This window comes from Centroberyx gerrardi, chromosome 8 (genome assembly GCF_048128805.1).
Source record: "Centroberyx gerrardi isolate f3 chromosome 8, fCenGer3.hap1.cur.20231027, whole genome shotgun sequence".
Classification (NCBI taxonomy): domain Eukaryota; kingdom Metazoa; phylum Chordata; class Actinopteri; order Beryciformes; family Berycidae; genus Centroberyx; species Centroberyx gerrardi.
In genome coordinates this window covers 18,626,161-18,647,044 of record NC_136004.1, presented here as the reverse complement: position 1 = coordinate 18,647,044, position 20,884 = coordinate 18,626,161, and the positions used below count along the sequence as shown (strand labels likewise).

At 42.9% G+C, this 20,884-nt stretch overlaps 1 protein-coding gene across 2 annotated transcripts in view; it reads right to left on the bottom strand.

Annotated features, from left to right (window-relative positions):
• Positions 1-9,373: 9,373 nt before the first annotated feature.
• Positions 9,374-20,884, bottom strand: part of LOC139927187 (ADP-ribosylation factor-like protein 15) — a 126,664-nt gene continuing 115,153 nt past the window's right edge. For both annotated transcript variants that reach the window (XM_071919243.1, XM_071919236.1), the window contains exon 5: positions 9,374-11,626. In XM_071919243.1, coding sequence (XP_071775344.1) covers positions 11,474-11,626 — 153 coding nt within the window. In that variant the 3' untranslated portion in view covers positions 9,374-11,473. The remainder of the gene's footprint in view (positions 11,627-20,884) is intronic.

Sequence of the window (20,884 nt, the reverse complement as noted above, 5' to 3'; positions counted from 1 at the left end):
CTGGTCAGCCAGTCACCCTCCAGCAGGTAAAGAAAGGCTTCTCCTATTGGCTAATCCCATTAGAGGATGTTTACAGGCCCAATCCTCAGAACAACCATAAACAAAAAGGAAGCACTGCCAAGGGAACCCAAAACCCTGGACTGGAGACAAAATCAAATCAAATTGACAGACAAACATTTAGGAACTGTAAATGTTATGTGACAATTACATGTGTATAATGTGCTTTGAAACTGTAATGTGTTTATTTAATCAAATGTACGTCAACAATCTATACATGTATACAAATAATTGACATGCTCAATAAAATGTTTGATTTGGGCTTTAACGCCACAGCTTTTGCTCTTCATTGAGTCAAAATAAAGATGTTTCAGCACATCAACTGTCACTAAATTTCCACGGCCTGTTACTAAAGCTACCTTGAGATTTATTAGGGAATGACCCCATTCATAAAGAGGCCAGGTTCAGGCTTGTCTGCGTCTTATGCCAAATCGGACATATGGCATCAGTCACTGTTAACATAAAATATCCAAGGAGTTCTGCTCTGGAAGTCTGGCTGCCAATTGACCAATTGCCCAAGGAGCTCCTTCCAGCTAACCTCCCTAAGCCAATCTAAACTGGTATCTGACTTGACCTTTCTGACATTTAACCCTAATCCTCAACACCTTAAACACTATTTCTGGCAGCCGCCCTAAGCCTATTCCCATTATCTAACCCCTATTTGTCTCATATTCACAGTGGGAGAGGCTGCCTTAACGCTGCTCCCCATCTGCAGTCTGCTACACCGGCATAACTGCATCACCTCGGCTCAGCACTGCTCCACTCAACCTGCTGTATTCAACACTCATATCGCTATTATCTGTGATTCACTTTGCACTTTATCTGGATGAGTCAGTCAACATTTCATCATAGCTGTAAAGGCGATATTAATTTTTCCACTCGACCAAGTATGGTTCCGGCATCCATCAAACCACTTCATGCCAACAACAACAACAACAACAACAAAAAAAAATAAAACACAGGTGTTCTCTCTCTGCAGCTATCGTGTTTACTAGATTGTGCCTGTGAAAGACTCACTTTTTCTTCATTTTCTCTTTCACACGGAACGTTTGTATTTTGAGAACTGCAAGCTGCCCACATAGTGTCGTCACCGGAGCTGCTTTCCCCGTAAACTGTTTGGATTCATTGAACTAATCCACCTACAGAGTTTGGCTCGGTGCCACGCAGCACACCAAACAGACCATAACATATAAAAGGCTACATTTATAGGGAATAATGAAATATTTACTACACATTAGCGATTGATTAACTGTGGCTTCTTACGATACATTCGCAGCCATGCCTCATTATAGGAGTTATCTTGGAAATCAGAGGCCAAAGCTCATAGACTAATATTAAAGATAGAAGTAAATGACACACAGAGTATTGAATTCAGGTTAATGTGAAAGTAAGCTGCAGCAATTTAATTTTGGCTGACAATGTCCTGTTCGCATAGAAAGGGCTTTCCCTCCAAATACTATTCCGCAGAATCCAGCCTTCCTGATGATTGTAATTCATGTTGATCCTAATTTAAGGCTGGCGACTGCAGTACATGAAAGCCTCATTAACCATCTCAGAGAGCAGCCAAGCCACAGCTGCACTCTCCACATGTTCAGCGCAGACTCCTCAGTCTCCTGGAGGGAGAGGGAGTGGATGCTCGTCTGCTGTCAGAGCCTTTCCCTTATTATTCCCCGTTTTTTTTTTAGTTTTTTTTTTAGAGCCATAACAGTAAATTCTACAGAAGTCCACAAAAAGGATGGTCAAAGAGTTATGTCTGTCCGTCTTCAAAGAGTTATGACAAGAGAGAGTCACCAGTAAAACCGAAAAGTCTGATAGCCATCAGTGGGATGGGGACTCTAGTAAATGGAGCTCTGAGTCTAGACCGCTCGAGACGGGCATGTTAAGGTCACGCTCATAAAAGTCCCCTAGACACGGTGCTCCTTATAGGCCTGGAGGGGAGAGGGGAAGAGGCAGAGCGAGCATCACCTGCACAGATGGGTCAGGCGGCTGCACTGCCATCACAGGGCCTGAGAGAGCAACAGGTTTCATATGAGGCTCATCATGAATCAGGGTCAAATAAGTCACAGCGGAGGAATTGTATCCTGTTGTATCCTCAAAACGTGAATTGTAAAGTGACGGAGGTGTCGACATACTGAGGAAAAAACACCCCGATGCTACATGTGTGAAGAAAACGATTGGTTTCTATAATCTAGAACAGTGTCTATCTCCCAAAAAAGATTTTCTAATAAGCAAGCTCCCCTTATTTTGACTTGAAGATGCGAAAGACCCTGCGACGGCCACCACTAATTGACCTTTTGAAGGAATGCAACGCCTTCTCCTTGACTGACATTTGCTTTTAGCGGCTCCTGTGGGATGGGGCGGCGAGCCGGCGGAAGGCGATAGCGGGGGAGATCCTCCGGAGATAAACCGCCGTGCCCCCTGTCCCTCACACAACAAAGAAAGTGAGTGATGTTTGTCTGAAAACCAAGAGCTGGGATCCCTCTTGTTTTGATGTGCGGGCCACCTGGGATGCGGGTCTCCATCAGCACTCGGGCCGGGCAGAGAGGAAGAGAAACAGGACTCACACAGACCCTGTCCCTAGGACAAACAATCTGAGTGACAAGCCCGTTGGAATCCCACGGAAGTCACCCGACAGACGAGGCATTCAAACACGCAGAAAAAACAAGAGGCGTTTAGGTGGCCACAAAGGGCCGGAGGAGAATCGCATGGCGTGGTTTCCTCAGCTTTGGAGGATTGACGTTTGAACCTTTATAGCAAGTAATTTCCAAGACCTATAATAACTGTAATTTACCCTGGATCCCCGCATGGATCAATAAAGTTTTATCTACTCTAAAGCTCGTTTACTCATTAATAGTACGACAGTAAATGCCAAAACCATCCTCTGTTATGGAGCAGCTGAAAATGCGAGCATGCGAGGGGGGTTGGGCGGGGGGTTTTTGTTCAAAACAGAGTGCGGGCTGGAAAGTTTTGAAAGCCAAAACATCTCAGCATCTTGTGAGGTAATGGTTGAGTCACTGGTACTGATCAACAACTCCATCAAATCCCACAATATATTATGGTCATTTTGTGTTACAGGAAAGTAAAAAAAACTTAATGCCTTAATTTTTAAACCTTTAGTCATTTGTGGTAAATCACTAGAGGCTAAAATAATAACCTAAAAATAAAAACTAACCTAGCCTAGCCCTGCCCTAAAAAATGCCAATATCACAACTTTTCAATTATTAAGAAACTTCTGATAACTAGCACATGTTGTAAACTGTCTCCTAATGATTTACTTATCATCTAATAAATGGCTTTAAACATTTTTCGATGGCCTAGCAGAGAACCTGAGACAGAGCCAGAGGGTTTACAGAAGAGAAACCGGCAGAAAATGTGGGAGTCAATCCATCATCACCTGTGAAAATACACATTCAGCGTACTGCAGGCTGGTTGACTTTACTGCAGGTCTACCTGGTCTGGTTCGGTTGCAGGGGGAGTCTGAAGAGGTGAGTTCACACTTGAATCCCTGGAGATGAATCCGACGTACTGAACGTGCTTCTGAAGGCAGAGCTCACAGGTTTCAGCAGGTTACATCTGTCCAAGAAAGATGTTTTGTATTCTTCCATTAAAATCAAATGTTAAAGCAATATTCCACTTAGTTTTAACATGGGGGTTATTCTGCACTTGACCGCCATGAAAACCAGAATATAAACTAATCACCAAGATCAGATGCAGCTGGACGAGTTTGTAGCGTTTGGATTTTTACTTCCCATTCGAATGAGGCTATGAAAATAGCCTGAAAACTGACATTTAACACGTTTGTGAACAGATTCAGCAACAGATCCCGCTGTTGTGATTTTCAATTGACTGTGGGTCCAACGTTTTAGAACATAATTTTGCATTTTTATTGAAAGAATAGAACATAGCGGAGGAATACCATTTAGGAGAGATAGTTCCTGTCTGAGAGACCGGATCTACTTTTATCTTTAAATACCAATTTTAGAGTAAACCAAAAACAGAAATACAAAATGATGAAGGACCCAGGACTGCTTTGTTGTCTTAAAAGTGGGATCTGTTGTTGAATCTGTTGGATTTCATGGATCACGTGAAATGGGATTACATTGTACCATCCATTAAAGCATCCATTAAATATCCATACATCCATTAAAGCAACATAATGACAGTTTTCTCACTTTCTCAGCTCACTTAAAGCAATATTCCACTTAGTTTTAACATGTGGGTTATTTGGCAATTGACCGCCATGGAAACCAGAATATAAACTAATCACCAAGGTCAGATGCAGCTGGAATGAGTGATCCATGTTTCTTGTATGTATACAAGAGACCACGTGAAATGCGATTACATTGTAAAATAGGTTTGAATTCCAGTCATAAAATGTATGCGTGAATGATATTGTACTAGCCCACTAGTCCAAGGCTACCAGTCATCCTGGCCTAGTGGAAAACAGTTCTCACATGTCAGAATTGGAATGATTGAAAAGAAAAGGTGATGGCAGCTCAATATCTTCAATTCCCATTCCTAAATAGATTTCATAGGCAGGACCCACAGTCTTAATTAAAACTTCCTCATGCCTTGCGCTGCCCACGTATCATGGCTTTACATCAGATGTAATAAAATAAGTAAAAGTGTGAAGGAACAAATCTAAGGTTAGACGGAATTTAACTTAAGGTGAACTGAAGTTTAACCTAAGGGTTAAACTCAAAAACTGAGTGGCTCATAAAGCGAGGTGAATCAAAAATCAAGCGGAGCAAGTCAAATATTAATTGGTGTTGAGAATTTCATTGTGGAAGGCACATGGATCATTAGTAAGATCATTTGGCATGTTGCTGCAAAGTGCACTTTCAGCTTGGCAGGGGTGTAACTCGTTAAGATCGTATCAGGTTGGTGCAACTTTTCCTTCACAGCTCAACCACAAACTGACTTCCAGGAACACATGCAAGACTGATGGAATTTCTCCACCTTTACATTCATCATCAGATGTCAGTTTCAGAGGAACCCTGCAGCACATCTGAAGACACAAAGCTGGCAAGGAGATGCTAGGAAATTATCAGTAAGTCATTGCATAATTGCAATAAAGCAAAAACTTTTGACAACTTCGAGTGCAAAAAAAACAACAAAAAAAACAGTTAGTTTAATTTGTTGTCATGTTTGTTTTGGTCAAAAACAAAAAAGTCCATAACACACCTGGCTCAAATAGTATTTGAAAATAATTCTTTGGATTTATTTGGAGCATCATGTGGATGAGCTTTACTCCATTTGGACAAAATGCATTATGTAGAATAAGCTTTCAAATCACAAAAAAAGTAAAGTAAATTGGCTTTAAAACAATCTAAAGTCATTTTATTGCCTTTTGGCAAGCCCTAACCATGTGGTACTCCATGCAGATTAAAAAATGCTAAAAATAAAAAAATTGTAAAAAGCAAATAGTCTAAAAAGACTGTTTGGACGCACTGACTTTTGCATTACAGTACACATGAAAGTAGCATATAATGCACAGAGGAAGGGGTTAACAGCACATATAATGAGAGGGCGTATGCTTCACATGTTTGGCTCTCAGAGCTGTGGGTTGTTTTGGATAAACGCAAATGGCAGTTTGCTTATTTAAAAAAAAAAATCAATTGCAGAGTCAAAGTTCTGCACATGTAGTGCGAGTTTCCTGTTTTCCACTGACATCTCATGGACTTCCATGTCAGCCAGGCAGTGACTCTGCAACAATCATCTCACAATTCTGGCAATGATTATTTGGACGAAGGCACATTTCCCTCACTAGCTCACAATTACATCATATGGAGCATTCCCATTATTTGTGTTTGTTTTTCAAAGGGGGGAGTGTGTTTGTGTGTGTGTGTGTGTGTGTGTTTTGAGGGGCTGGGGCAGTGTGAGGGTGGGAGGCTGGAGGCAGGAGGGTGTTGACACAAATAAGAGGAAACACCTCGGATGAACCCGGAGGTCCCGCCTGTTAATTGCCTGGTATCTCTCCTCAAGAAAACACAACATGAGTGATAGCTGCAGCCCGGCTGCTTCTGTGGTGCGTCACCGCATCAGGATCCTGACCACTGTGTTTGTCTTTAATCGCACGATGCCTTGTGGGACCTCACCGGGGCCGGGGAGCGGGGAGCAGCACCCAGAGAGGGGGCGACCCCTCGCTGTGAGGGGGCGGCCTGCGAGGAGCATCACTTGTGGGAGGCAGAGCAGGGGTACAAGGCCCAGATGGATGTCAGGGCAACATCTGTTCCACCTCCATAGGGGCTGGACCTTATCAGCAGAAACGTTACCACACAGACTGGACTGTGAGAGGGAGAAGACAAAAAAAAGGCATTCTTTGCAGAGTTTAAGAAAACATGCCCGCTTTTGTTTGTCCTGTAAACGAAAGTGAGGTTCCCTGTCGGGTCGTACATTTGCATTTCACAAAGCTCACGGGGTTCAGGGGTTTGTGTGTGATCAGATTTGTTTATAGTGCTAGTCGGCTGTTATATGTGGCACATTTTGTCAACATTTAGATATTATGGATAAAAGACAACAACTATCTAATAATTTTTGTCTTAATGTTTCACCACCAACCCTCCAGAGGAGATGGGTCAGTGACGAGACAATTTTAATATCCATCACAGAACAGTATACTATGTTGGCTTTAAAATGATCTAAATTCAATGTATTGCCTTATCAAGCCTCAACCATCTGCCACTCCAGGTTAAAAAAACAAATAGAAGCTAAAAATTCACAATTAAATACAGTTTCATACAGATCTAGTCTGGGCATTAAAAAAGTGCAACTCTTTGGATACATAGGTTTACATTACAGTAGAAATATTTTCCAAAATCAATGACTAACAGACATAATTGTTATGATATAGCCCATATTTTTTTCTATCTTTTTATTGATATTTTACTTTTACTAGTGTAATCTTTGTTTTTGGCAGGCATGTGGATTTATGAACAATCAGCCACCATGGTTTGTTCACCTGGTCACTCTTTGCTTTTTCTTTAGTTTGGTTGATCAGGAAATGCTACATCTGGGGAAGCTGGAGAACTGTAAGCCGATTCATGCCAGCTTTGTTTATGTTGTGTTTTAACAGCACACTATTAAATTCTTGTCATTTTAAAAGACACGGGGCCGCAGAAATACTAATTTTGACCCAAATATTCAACAGCTCAAAGTAGCAATGCCAGTCCAGTTTTATCATGTTCACAAAGCTTCCTGCATTGCTTTTGTAAAAATATCTCATTAATACCATTTGAACACTACAGAGAGTTATATGACTCAGTAAAACTCACCCTGGTCTGGTTGCAGTTGGTCTAATGATTAGAGTGACCGTCCCATAATAGAAAGGCCTTAACTGTTCACTCATTATATTTGTAAGTCGCTCTGGATAAAAGTGTTGACTAAATGCCTAAATATTGCATATTACTGCATTAAATGACAAAAACCTTTAAGTATTTACAGTATGCTTGTTGAAAGTATATGAAGGAAATAGAGTCCAATCAGTATTTGTAGATATGAATGACTCTGTTCCCAAGCTGGAAACAAGACAACCAGAGTCTGAAGATTTACATCCGAATGAGCTTCATATTAAAGTCAATTCTATTAGTTGAGTTATGAGAACCAGTAGTGAAGTTCACTAATACAAACTGAACTGTCATGAGGCAGAGGAATGACATATTTCAAACCTTGAAATCAGCGGCATTCTCCCCTAGAATTTCACGTTATTTGTGTTTTGTGGGAATTAGTTGACAGTGATAAGAAACAGTCTGTGGAGTAAAAAGCAGAAGGCAAAGATTATCTGTTGAGTGAAAATACAACCCCCTTTAATAATTCTATCTCGGCTATCCCCCTAAAAATATTATCTTAAAACAGAGAGAAAGTGGACTGTCCTGCTCTTTAAACAAACAAAAAAAATGTCTGTTTACTATATCCTTGTCTCTTGTTTCTGAACAAGCTTTGCACTTGCATTCTTAAACTGTTTAAATGGACAACACCTATAATTCCAACCTCCTCCACTCAGTCCTGATGGCCACAATACATTTAGGCAGAAGTGAACCTCTGTCTTGACTGGACAAATGGCTGAAAAATCCTTAATAGCACTTGTCTATTGAAGTGTATTGGGATATGTTTTTTTGCAGCTTATCTGTGGGCATCCTTGAAGGTCTGCCGCCGTTTGAACAAGGACACAAGAGAAACTCTCTCAACACCACAGGCGAGGCCATTCTGCAGGGACCAGCAATTAAATTAGCTTTACGCCGGTGCAGCAGGTTAAGGTTGGGTGTAGGAGGATTGGATGCGTCTTTTTTTTTTCCAGGGGGATGAGTCTACTGGACAGAAAAACAGGAGTGAAAGACCGAGAGAGAGCAAGAGAGATCCCCCATCTTTCTCTCTCTCTCTCTCATCTCCCTGGAGGGCTGCTTCGCTGAGGTCCTGGCCTCTTCCCTTCCCCTGGGCACCCTGGATGCCCATGCTGAGGGAGGGCTCCTTTAGCGTGACCAAAGGGAAGCAGAGCGAGTTAAGAGAGACAGAGAGATGGAGAGAAACAGAGAAGGAAGGAGAAAAAAAATTGGAAAAAAAACGGAAGGGGGAGAGAGAGATAGAGAGGAAGCACAGACAGACTCAAAAAACAGAGAGAAAGTGAGAGAGACAGGAAGAAAAAGGGGGAGTGAGACAAGCGCAGCAGCCCATGGTTTGTCTCAGGGCAGCAGCTTCCAGAGCCGGTGTGCAGCAGACTGAAGAGAAGCACGTCTGCCCCAGAGGCAGAGACTGGAAAACAGGATCAAAGAGTCGCCAGGGCAACCTGCGTGACACACATTGTATTAAAGCCACACGGTTAATTTGAAAGAGAGGGAAGAAGGGCAAAAGGAGAAGAAAGGGGGAGGCAGAGGTAGTACAGAGTGGAGTATATATATCAGGAACTCCTGTCTCACTCAGTTAACTTTCCACTCAAACTTTCTTCAGCTGCTCCACTTTGACTTCCAGGGTCTTTCTTGCTTTGGCCTGACCTGCATCGGTGAATCGGCGCTGCCCCAATGATCTCCCAGCTATTGAGATTTCCACAGGTCACCTCAAACCACAAATCCCACTTATTGTGAAGAAAATCCTTCCTGAAGAAAATGCAGATACTCCACTCACCACACATTTTATAGTGGTATAATGAATACAAATATTCATGTAAAATATCCAACAATAACACAACTTATCTGGCTTGTTTTCTAGATTAACAAACCAATAAAATGCTACAAACATGGGCTACACATGTTTTTGATTATTCTTTAAGCATTAAATGATATTGCTTGACAACCTAGAAACTGTCATCCATAATCCTATTATAAATGCTATGTATTAACATTGTCAAGTGTCCATATTATACTCATACAGTACTCAGCGTATTACATACATAGAGTCACTAGTCAGCACATACTCTTTATGGCACATAAGATTAAATGATGCTCTAAAAGAATTTGAATAAAAAAAGAAAACACTAGCAACCAAAGGCAATGGAATTCTAAATGAAAATTAAGACACAATTGCACTTTTTAAAACTTTAATTGCCATTATGGACAAAACTCATGATTGAATAAAAAAACAGACTGCAGTGAACATTTGAAAGACCTAATGTGTAAGCAAATACATGATGATATGCAAAAGCTAACACTGCTGTACTCCCTAGCTGATAGATTTATCTTGCATTCAAGTGACTGAATGCACAGATCCATCCAGATTACAAAAAAAACTAGTTGGCAGATCTCATGTCAGGTATAAAATGTGATTAAATCTCTAAAAAATTGACAAAATACAGAAAAGAACACATTAAAAAAAAGACAAAGCACAAAGGGAGGAGGAGGAGGATTCATCTTCTGTTACCAAAGCAGGTCTTGGGAACAAGCACACACCTGTGGCACATCAAATATCACTAATTTCAGAGGTGTGGGGTCCACATGGGGGCGGCCGGGCTGGAAGGTGGCGTCGGGACTACATACCACGACGGGGAAGACAGGGAGCGGAGCTGCAGCGGAGGGGCCTCGGGGGGGCCTCGGGTGGGATGGAGCGGGGTGGGGGTCCGCGATAGACAGCAGCGAGGTGGCAGACAGGGAGGGGTCTTCACAGACAGTTGGGAGGCATTAGGGTGTCGGACAGGGACTTGTCAGATGCAGCTGTTGCTGCGGCTGATTGATAGAGTTTGTATTCCACCCTGATGGGAGACTGTGGAGTCGCGAGCCACTGCCGGAAAGGGATTATGTCAAATTCAAAAGCAGCAAAAAAACAAACAAAAAACAAAAAAACAAAACAGTAAAATGTAGAAAAAACAGAAACAAACATGACATTCACTAAAACACTGAAACAAAGCTAGGATCCATCACATTTCTCTATCCTGCGGCTACACCAAGCCAGATCAATCGTTGTTTTTTGGTCTTTGATTTGAATGAATTCATAACTGATGCTACGATATATAAAAAATTCTTTGTAATCTGAAGGTAGCGCTAAGAGGTTAACATACGGAGCTATAAAATATATCCTAAGTTGCACATTTAAAAAAGCATTCAGACTTGTTCCCATTTACTCCAAATGGACTCATCTCTCCATTAAGTTACCTAGCACTCCGTCATTTGATTAGTAGTACTTCCGTATGGCCACACAGCAGGGTACACAGCATTATGCTCGTTTGCATGTACATGATACTCCATGAGATATTCAGACTAGACTATTCAGACTAGATATTCAGATGCGGTGTGACACACCGATATGTAACTACTGTACATAACACATCACGTAAGGCTTTGGACTATGTACGTCAATTAAGCAACGACATTCTTTGTTACCGAGTCAAAAGGAGAAGCACACTTGACAACCATACAGTACTTTTCAGCTTTTCAGTGGAAAGAACATCAACCGTGCCCACCCAAACATCCTGTAAAGTAATTAGTGGAGATGTTAAACATATTTACAGACAACCTGGGCTCCACTTAGTGTGAGAGTGTGTGTGTGTGTGTGTGTGTGTGTGCATGAGAGTGAGAGTGAGTGTGTCCAATGATGACTTAAGGAATGCCATACGTCCCAACTGCCATTCGTTTGATCACAATGGCACAGACAGCAGTAAAGAAGATTTCCGTTTCTGACAAAGTTCAATGATTTTTCCGACAAAAACTGCATTAAGTTGAATGGGACTGGGTTTAATGGCGGCTCTCCTCTGTAAAGATGTAGTGGGCGGCTGTCGCCTGTGCACACTCTTCCAATGTGAAAATTGAGAGAGCAGTGAGTGGAGGATAACATACAACAACATACAGCTCAAAGAGAGAGGCCAACATCTGCTGTATTTGTTTGTGTGTATGTGTTTGTGTGTGTGAGTGTGTGTGTACACATGGACACCAGCAGGATGTGGTGTATCTTTGTCGTTAGCCGCTAATGTCCGTTCACATTAGCAGGGTTAGCATCATATCCTTGCAGGCTCTGTGTCTTTGTCCTCCAACAGGCTAATGAACTGAGCGAAGCTCTCCTTCACGGCCTCCATGTTGTCCGTGGTGCTGCCCTCCATGATCCAGCGCTTCCCTCTGGCCAGCGGCTCCAGCTCCAAGTACTTCTTGATCTGCCGGCAAGCACAGAGCATGGGGTTAATGACAACATTCAACTGTGACTCCAGACTTTCAGAAATTATCAAATTAAGCAATAAGCCACGAGAGGCTGTACTTTACAGTTACTTTAGAACAGCTACTTGTTAGGCCTGATATGAAGCGGCAGCTAATCAATGTTATAAATGTTGTATTTTAAGCAATAGTAAATAATAATAATTAAATGTTATTTGTTTGCAAGTAATTCCAATCAAGTATGAGTGGTGACTTTTGGTTACTGCATAAAATATTTAAATTAAGAGTGATGTCACTGGTCTCAAACTATGTGCTATGTAGGGCAGAGAGTTTTCATTCCAACCAAAAATTACAGCAGGTGATGTCACTAATTAGCACAGCTTCAACCAGAGAGGAGGAACTAACCAGCAAAATCACCTGCTGTAGTGACTGGTTGGAATGAAACCCTGCAGACTCTCGGCTCACCATAGCACATGGTTTGAGACCAGTGAGTTGTGTGGTCACATGTTGTGATTCAGCCATTTAGAATTGAGGACCAGAGCTATCATTCTCTAATGCTATTTTGACCAAAGTGTAAGAAAAGCCCTAGTTTTACTGTAAGCATCCCCGTTTTAAGCAGGGTGCTTGAGGTCCAGGAGCGCTCCAGGAATGCTGCAGGAAAACTGAATGAGATTGACAGAGGCCACAGGCCTTGCCTTTGGGGCCGAGAACATCAAAAAAGCAGGGGCCACGAGCCTCCCTTCTCATCCCTATACACACTTCAATTAGTTTTCCATGTGCAATGTGTAATCTTCACACAATCACTCATAAAGCCGTGGAGACACTGCCATTGAAGCCCAGCCTCCAAGGTGAAACTGTGCTTCACCTTGGAGCTTTGCATCAAGAATGCAACCAAATTTAATAAATAAACAATATGGTGTTCAAATCTGAGAAAAAATTTGGATTCTTGGCTTGGCACAACCTGTTTGTAACAGTTGATTATGAAGTTCATATGTTGGATTTATTCAGCGCCTGTTTTTTTGTAATATGTTGGCAGCTCATGACAGTGGGCGGGGTGGGGTGGGGTGGGGAGGGGTGGGGTGGGGGGAGAGAACCAGAACCAGCTGTTACGTAAAAACACATCTGAGCAGAGGGAAACAATATCTTAGACCTCCACTAAAAGTACCACAGGTTGTTAGGGTTTCTGACATTTTCAAGCTGAGAGTAATGGGAGCAATTTCATTTTCCCGTTGTGAATGTGGTTTAGCCATCTCCTCCTGTCTGTCTGACAGCAAATGGTGAATTTACCATGACAGTATAAGAAAGTATATAGTCTACAGCTCTCTCTGAAATGCTCCTAATGAGAACCGATTCATGCCATGGATGCAAAAAAACAGGTTTTATTGGAATTTGTCCAGGTATATGTACTTCATGAGGTGCCCATACACTCATAATTGATATTATCATTTTAAGAAATATGTCCATCAGTATTAATTAAGCAAGTACAAATGCTATTTCCCCAAGGGAAAAAGTGATGGAATCATTTTATGACATGCATAATATATGCATAAAATAACCTTAGTTCCTTTTAGCAGATGATGCAAAATTTGAAAAATTCAAAGAGCCATCCACTCCTACCATTATTTGCTAAAATATGACAATACTTTAGCCTGATATATCCAAATTAGACTTCTAGTTCAATAGAGTTTCTTTGTACCAAGAAATCTCAGGTACACATGAGACTGAAATACTGTTTGTTCAGAGACACATATGCCGGAGAGATGACATGCATCATTCATCGCAAAAATAAACCAGTGCTGAGGAGCCATGTACAATAAAAAGGCTGGACTTACAATGCAAACTGTACATTTAGCTTCAGTAGCAATGATTTAAAAAAAATAATTTTCATTACCATTTGAATAGCTTTCAGGAAGTATTTTGATATATTTTTGCAAAAAAATTATTGATTCAACACATTCATAAATTCAAAATAGGTCAGACGTGGCAGATAACCTCAATATGCTGAATAGGTTTGCGTCAATGCATAAAACAAGCAGGCAAATAGATTTGTGCACCTTGGAAACACCACCAAATCCACACGGGTGCCCGTCACACAGTCAAATGACTTTTCAACTTCAAGTGAAATTGCTTTTGTCTAGACCGTGCTGGGCTGTCTAGCTGTGCCATGGTGTGTGGCATGAAGAGGATGGGGAGGAGGAGGAGGGAGCAGGGGGGAGGGTATTCTTTGTGTCTGCTCAAATCCAGCCAGCCATGCCAGTGAGTGGGAGAGTGAGCTCTGTCTCTGCCCCCCTCAGCCGAGTCTCTGTCCGGGTGTAACGTGAGTTTAATGACAGATTAAGTCACCTCAGCCGCGTTTGGCCCAGAGGCCTGGCTAGAAAGCCGAGCGGACCCAAACAGTGTTAACAAATCTGTCTGGGTAACTTGAGCTGCCCTAGTCCGGGCTCTAGCCCCAGACCTAGACTGCAGACGATGCGGCTGGCTGCCTGTCTGGCTGGCTGGCTCACTTGTCTGCCTGTGGCCAAGGCCCTCTTCTGGAAGACTCTGGCCCCTGCACTGGCAGACAGTCAAAAGGCCAGCAGTGACCTCTGTGCAAGTGCAGACAGGCTCAAGCTTCTCTCACTTCCCCTCCTTGCCTCACAGGCCAGCAGAACTTACCCAGGGGTGTCTCACGGCGCGGCAAATGCCATCTTTAACACTATGCAGCAGACAACTCATCTTACCAATAATACCAGATGACTTATAAAGTTCTCAGTGCAGCTTTACAGTTCTGCGCAGTCATGATAACATGAGTTGTCTGGGTTACTAAAGAATCCCCCATTTACTTGATACTGAATGGGTAGAGACGCTTTCAAACTGGCCAAATTTTCACACATTTGGCACATCCACTCCAGAGATTTTATCACATAACAGAGGGAAGAGAGGATATGCTCCCAAAAAGGCCGTCTCAGTCTTATGTGACTGAAGGAACCCCATGACCTCATGGCTGGGTGTATCCCCACTGGCACTTACCAGTGTGGCCCAAACCAGTTTCTCTGAGATTAAGTCCTCCTAAGCACACTTATGCTCGCTTAAGGAGTTGCGTGAGGCAGTGGGAAGGGTAAGCCCCACAAGACATGGTTGCCAGATGGCTCCTGGGATGACCACTGGGTCATCCAGTCTAGCCTCTTCTAGGTCATTTGGACCCCGGGCCTTGCCTTGTGGAAGGGAGAAAGCGGCTTACCCTTGCAAAAGGGTGTCAAAAAGTTACTCTTTAACCACCCGTGTCTGTGTCAACTGTATTCCTGCTGCTGGAATCCAGCCACACGGGATATGCTGTTGTGGGGCAAGCCATTAAACTCAGGAAAGCAGAACTCTTTTTGGTTTGGCAACAGGCCTGCACTGAGTAGTCATAGTGACTTCCGAGCCTCACTACTAGTGCAGAGTGGACAGTACAATGATTGAGTACTTGCATGTGCTGGATTTGTCATTTAATATTTATGGTTTGTTCGATATTATTTGTTTTTTCCAAGACAATTACACTTTGCATTACTGTATTACTTTATATCAAGTATAGCTCATCGACATGCAAGTTATTGTTACCTTACATTCTTCTTACATGTTTCAGTGAGTGCATTTACCTTTATAAATTAAGGCTTGTGGGGATCTGTACAAGAATGTGACTCAATGATTTAATGACTGCTAGAGTGAGAGGTGAGGGGCTGTTGTCATGGTAGGAAAGTGTATATAAACATTCTTTAATTTCCTTTAATCCCTATTGGAAATCAGTATCTAGGCTAACGCCGGGACAGACAAACAAGACTAGGACAACAAGATTGTGAGCTTCCGCTACTGGCATCATTTTTTCCCACATTTTTTTAAATGGCAAAAGTTGATTAAAAGAGACAATTCAGCAACCACTTTTTTAAGGTAGTTTTCAGAGTGTGGCTTTCAAACTGAAGATACGTGAGTGGTGAAAAAATGGCCTAGAGGAAATGTCACATCATAAAAAAATACATCTGTAGGCTTGATGATTTGTTGCTCAGTGTCTGAAGGGAGTGGTTCCACAGCTAGTCGGCTAAGCTTAAGCTCCAGCCCTGGCAAGCCTACTTCAGGGGCCTTATGACAGTGGATGGGCATGCATGGCATGTGCACCCAGCTGCTCCCTGACCTATGTCAGATTATTACATGTGATGGTCACTGTTGGGGTCACTCCAGGTCAATAGGATGTCCTGGCAGGATAAAAGGAGCCTTGGCCCCAGTCTGCTGCCAGCAGAGCCTTGCCCTGGCTTCCTGACTAACTAAGCACATCAGGGAGGTACAGACAGAGGCAGATAGAGGGAGAGAGAAACAGAGAAACAGAGAGAGAGAGAGAGAGAGAGAGCTATCTGAGTCAATCGAGAGAGAAATGTATGTTTGAGGCCAAGTTCTGGTCAAGGAGGTACATTATGTTGGCTGCTGAGAGCATGTGCACAGAAAGCCCCAAACTCATAAAATTGTATCCCTCCTAGAAATGACAACCTCTTGTCTGAGATGGTGTTCAGTTATAGACATAGGATAAAATGGGGGATTCTGGCTAGAAAGAAGGTGGTGCCGTGCTCAAATGCTAGTCTACTTAAATGATAGGGTATGCTGACCAAAAAAAAAAAAAAAAAAAAATCATACAATGATTCTTTTGCCAAATATTGGGATTGCAATATAAATTGTAGAGAATTTTTAAGTGATCAAAAGGATGAAATTGGGCAGTGGGGTACCAATGCTTATTATTTACTCAGTTTGAATAAAATGAAAGATTTTCTCCAACATCCAACTTGTAGGCTGGTAATTCTGCATTGCACAAAAATAACTTAAAGCTGTCTGACACAAAAAAAATTGGAAACTACAGCAGTCACTATAGTTAAGTAATGATGTGGATTACATTATTGCGTTACATTAGATGCCTCTATATTTTACGTGTATGCACCCAGGGCCACCGTCTCTTTCCTATAGCTATTTATGCAGCAGGGTTTGTGCAGAATCAATTCAGGTTAAGTGCCTTTCTCAAGGGTACAATGGCAGAGGTCCAAGGCAACAGAGCACACAGTCAACATGCCATGTTGAGGATCTTTCTGATAAAAAGAGCTGCTGTGGTTCGATGCTCTTGTGCTATGTAGAAGTATTTGGGAAATCTAAAGCCAGTTCTACATAAGCATTCTTGCAGAGGTTAACAACAAAGCCAGATGGAACAGACCCTAGTTTGTTGGATACACTCCTGCAGCAGATCAGTATCGTAAAAGAAAGTTAAATGACCCGCGCTGTCAACTCTCAATTTCTCATCTAGGGTAAGTTTCTTTGTCGAGTCTGGCTCTTGAAGTAGCCTCAGGGTCCAAAAGTCTGAGAAAAATATCTAAACTAAATTCAATAATATCAAATAATACTAATAATCTCTTCCTGTTTAAGTAATAAGATCATAAAAGTAAGGACAGGAAATGTTCACTTGAGAAGATTTTGCCTTTCAGCAATGCTAAAAAAGCCAAAACATAAAGAGAACCTGATAAAAAGAGTTACTCACACAGAGAAGTTATCCTACAAACACTACTTGCCTGCAGGCAAACTATCAGAACTCTTCTGAGCAAGGGGAGCTTTACTCAATAAACTCATTGGAGAAAAGAGGAAGATTTCAGCCTTGAGGTTTTCATTTGGACAAACTTCAGCAGGGCCCACTTTCAACAATAATAGCATCCTTTATTCAATGCCTACACATAAAATGACCTATGACCAAAGCAGGAGAAAGTGGCCCAAGCATGTCTTTATAAAAAATTGCCTCTTACGTATTTTTGCAGTAACGTATAGTATAGTATTCGCTTGACTGGCTGTGCCTTATAAAATGGCAAATATGGTCTGCCATTTGCCCTTGGCCCAAGACGTAGCATGACCACATGTCTATCACACTTCAGGTTGTCACGCGTCAAAACCTCACCACGCGAGCAAGCTATATAACTGGAGAAGGAAGCATTAGGGGGTCTCTGAACTAGGGAAAGTGGCATACTCAAATATCCAAGACAATCAATTACTCCATCCCTTGACATGTTGGCCCCTGTGAAGATATCAGTCACCTGGAAAGTGGCCCACACTGGCGACTGCATTGAAATGGGGGGTAATGCGAGATCCACTTACCATATAATAGATATGCCTTTGTTTGCTTTTCCGGCTTACCTAAAGAGCCTTAAAGACATGAGAAAGCCCGGAGGTCCCCAAGAAGGGAGCACTTGGGATGCATGCGAAAAAACAAACACTTGCACCACAAACTCAGGGAGGCGTCAAATGAAACGGCCTGCTGTCCTGTAAGTACAAAAGTCTAAAGCCTATTTAAGCAAGGCTGTAACACCTTGGGCAATGGATGTAAGGTTTTGCATTTGAGGGGATTACTGTCCTCGAGCCTTTCCCAAGGTAGATAATGCCCCTATCACCTGTTAAGTGAGAGTATTAGCAGCACGTGGGGCACATGACACTCTCACCTTTGTTTCCAGATTATGTGGGGTGAGGAGTTTGGAACCCCTTTAGAACTTTGTCTGGATAGCTGGCAGGTGGCACAACACAGGGAGGGGAGTATAAAAAGCAAGTGCAGGGGAAAAAATAAGTTTAGAGAAGTTTAGAGGAACCTGTGGAGACGTTGGGGGACAATAAAGATACAAGGACCAGAAACCCAAAGTCTATACATGGATGGAGAGAGAGCGACAGAGATATTCGGCATGGGTTTGAAGTTGTGTCCTACCACTCGATGTGGAAACCATCCAGGCCTAGCCAGGCCCAATAAGCGTGGAGGCCACCCTGGAATCAAGCCACAGCTGTAGAACTGTTGGGCCAGGGGCTGAGGCAGGCAACAAATTAAGACTTAAGACCCGACGTCACAGCATAAAAACTGTGCTGCCTTCAGATTTACTGTCCTGCTCCGCTCAGGTGGGACCATGGGTCTCCCTCAGGCTCAGCTCAGAGCAGGTTCAAAGTGATTCACTTGCGGTACAATCTCTTCAAAGCCAACTGACCACTGCCAGATCAGAGCCATCCTCAGAGGCGCCGTAAATCTCGGCTAGACTGCACAGGGGACATTCTTGCCGACCCTTTCAGTATGCCGCTTGGAACAATGCTATTGCACTTAAGACCCTAGGCTGTGATAATGTCCTTTCCATATAGGCAGGCATCCTGAAAATGTATCTAAAAGATGTGCCTGAGAAGATTCCCATTTGGACAATGAGGATGTTGACCTTTTTTTGCTTTGTTTTTACAAGCACAGAGGCTTTTATTTTTATTTTTCTTGCGGCAGATCGGATAACTTCCAAAAACACTGGCTGCTGTTACCCGGGTAAATGACCCATGCCTCCAGGTTGGTAGTGGCAACAGCAGATGCACTGTGTGTTTGCAGAAAACACATTCAAACATACTTAAAACGTTGGGGGTTGGATCAGGTATCGGGAACCTGACAGGACAAGATCCTCTCAACAGGGCACACAAAAACCATAGGCAAAGCTGATATTGCCCATGAAGTATTAAAAAATTCAAAAGCCATGAATTTCTGTTGTGCCTTTTACATCTCAGCGGGCACTTCTCTTTGGATTAGGCCCCTGGGAGGGATCGAGAAGTGAAAGTCAGAGACTTGGTGATTACAGTATGGTTACAGTACAGAAGCAAAAATGGAACTCTCCTCCCTATGGCCTTGATTGACACCATGGTTGGGGGGGGGGGGGGGGGGGGGGGGGGGGGGCACATAGGGAAAGGAAAGCAAGCCTCCTCTCATGCAAGATGGAGAATAATTGGCAGGGTCAATAACTGGGCCATGACCCCTTCACCAATAGTTGACCTGTACAACATTAAGAAAAGGCTATGAGGGTGGGACGTGTGTGTGTGGGTGGGGGGGATTGTCCATGTTTGCCTTGCCTTATTACAGATTTACAGTAACTCAATTTATTAAAGGCCAAGAGCTCCCTGACAGGGAACATCTGGTCTGTGGGACTTGAACGGGTGAGCTGGCGGCCTGCCCACGCTCCCTGCTGCAGGGGCCAATGCGCCAGCACCTTCCCTGGAGTTTGCCCTCCCTCTCTCCCTCTCTCTTTCTGCTGGTTTCTTGTGAAGGGGGCCGCCATGCTGTAGCAGCCCACACAGAGGGCCTCAAAACCCAGGAGGTCTGTCACAAGCGCCCCCCCCCCCCCTCCCCCTAAGACCCCCCTAGTGGGACCCTCCACCCCTTTCACTCCGAGGCCCCCCTTTCACGCTCCAGTCCTGACAGTTGACCAGCTTGAAAGCTGCAGTAGGCCCCCGCTTTAGCACACAGCACGCGGCATTACAATCAAAGTGTTCCCCCTCTGCAAAAGATTTAAACCATGCGCCAAGTTGCAGTCTGCACACACTCACACACGCATGCACCCTCTCTCACATAGACAAACACACACACACGTACACACATATGCCATGGGACTGTCATTTGAAATTCAAGGTTCCTTGTGTTTTCTTACCTTCTCTGCCTTGCATACTTTCTCCTATTCGTAATCATGACCACATCTTCACATTGTGTCTTTGTGTGTGTGGGTGTTTGTGTGTGTTCTGAAAATTGATCAGAGACAGAAAGGTTCCTCGAAATAGATGGCAATAGAGCAGACAAAAGGGACAAGGGACTAATCTGAAAACAAAGGATGTAATGAAATCAAGGCTCATTTTTTCAGGACACACACAGGCAAAACGCACACACACCATCCAGCAATTTGTCTAACTGTTTCAAGTCTATCTACCTTTTACCAATCATGCTGTACATCTGACAAACCAATCTACAACTGAAATCTACAACTCCAACATGAACAGCGAGATTTGATGTACTTCAAAAAACATGTTGATTTTTATCCACTATTAATTCCCTCTGGTACAGAACTGCTGTTGACTGGTTTTAATCACTACCAGGAAATCATGAGTGTACAGCCAATGCTGTGGCCAGGCCCACGCAAAAACATTCCCAGCCGTAGTATTGACAAACTTAAACATGTGCGTAACACTGCTGTCAAGGATAAAAGCTATCCCATAAACTCTAACTTTTTCAGTTAATTATGTATAGACTCAATAATGACCATCAATGGCTAAATAAAAATGAGGCATTTAAAAATAGAGGAACAAAGGAAACTCTAGAAGTTGGACCTGGTGAAATGCAAACACAAATTTTCAAGCACTTTCTGTAGAGACTGGATGAAACTCTTGCAGCAGTCTCACATTTGTTAAACATTGCTATGCAGTCAAGGAAACCCTTAGAAAAAAATAATTCG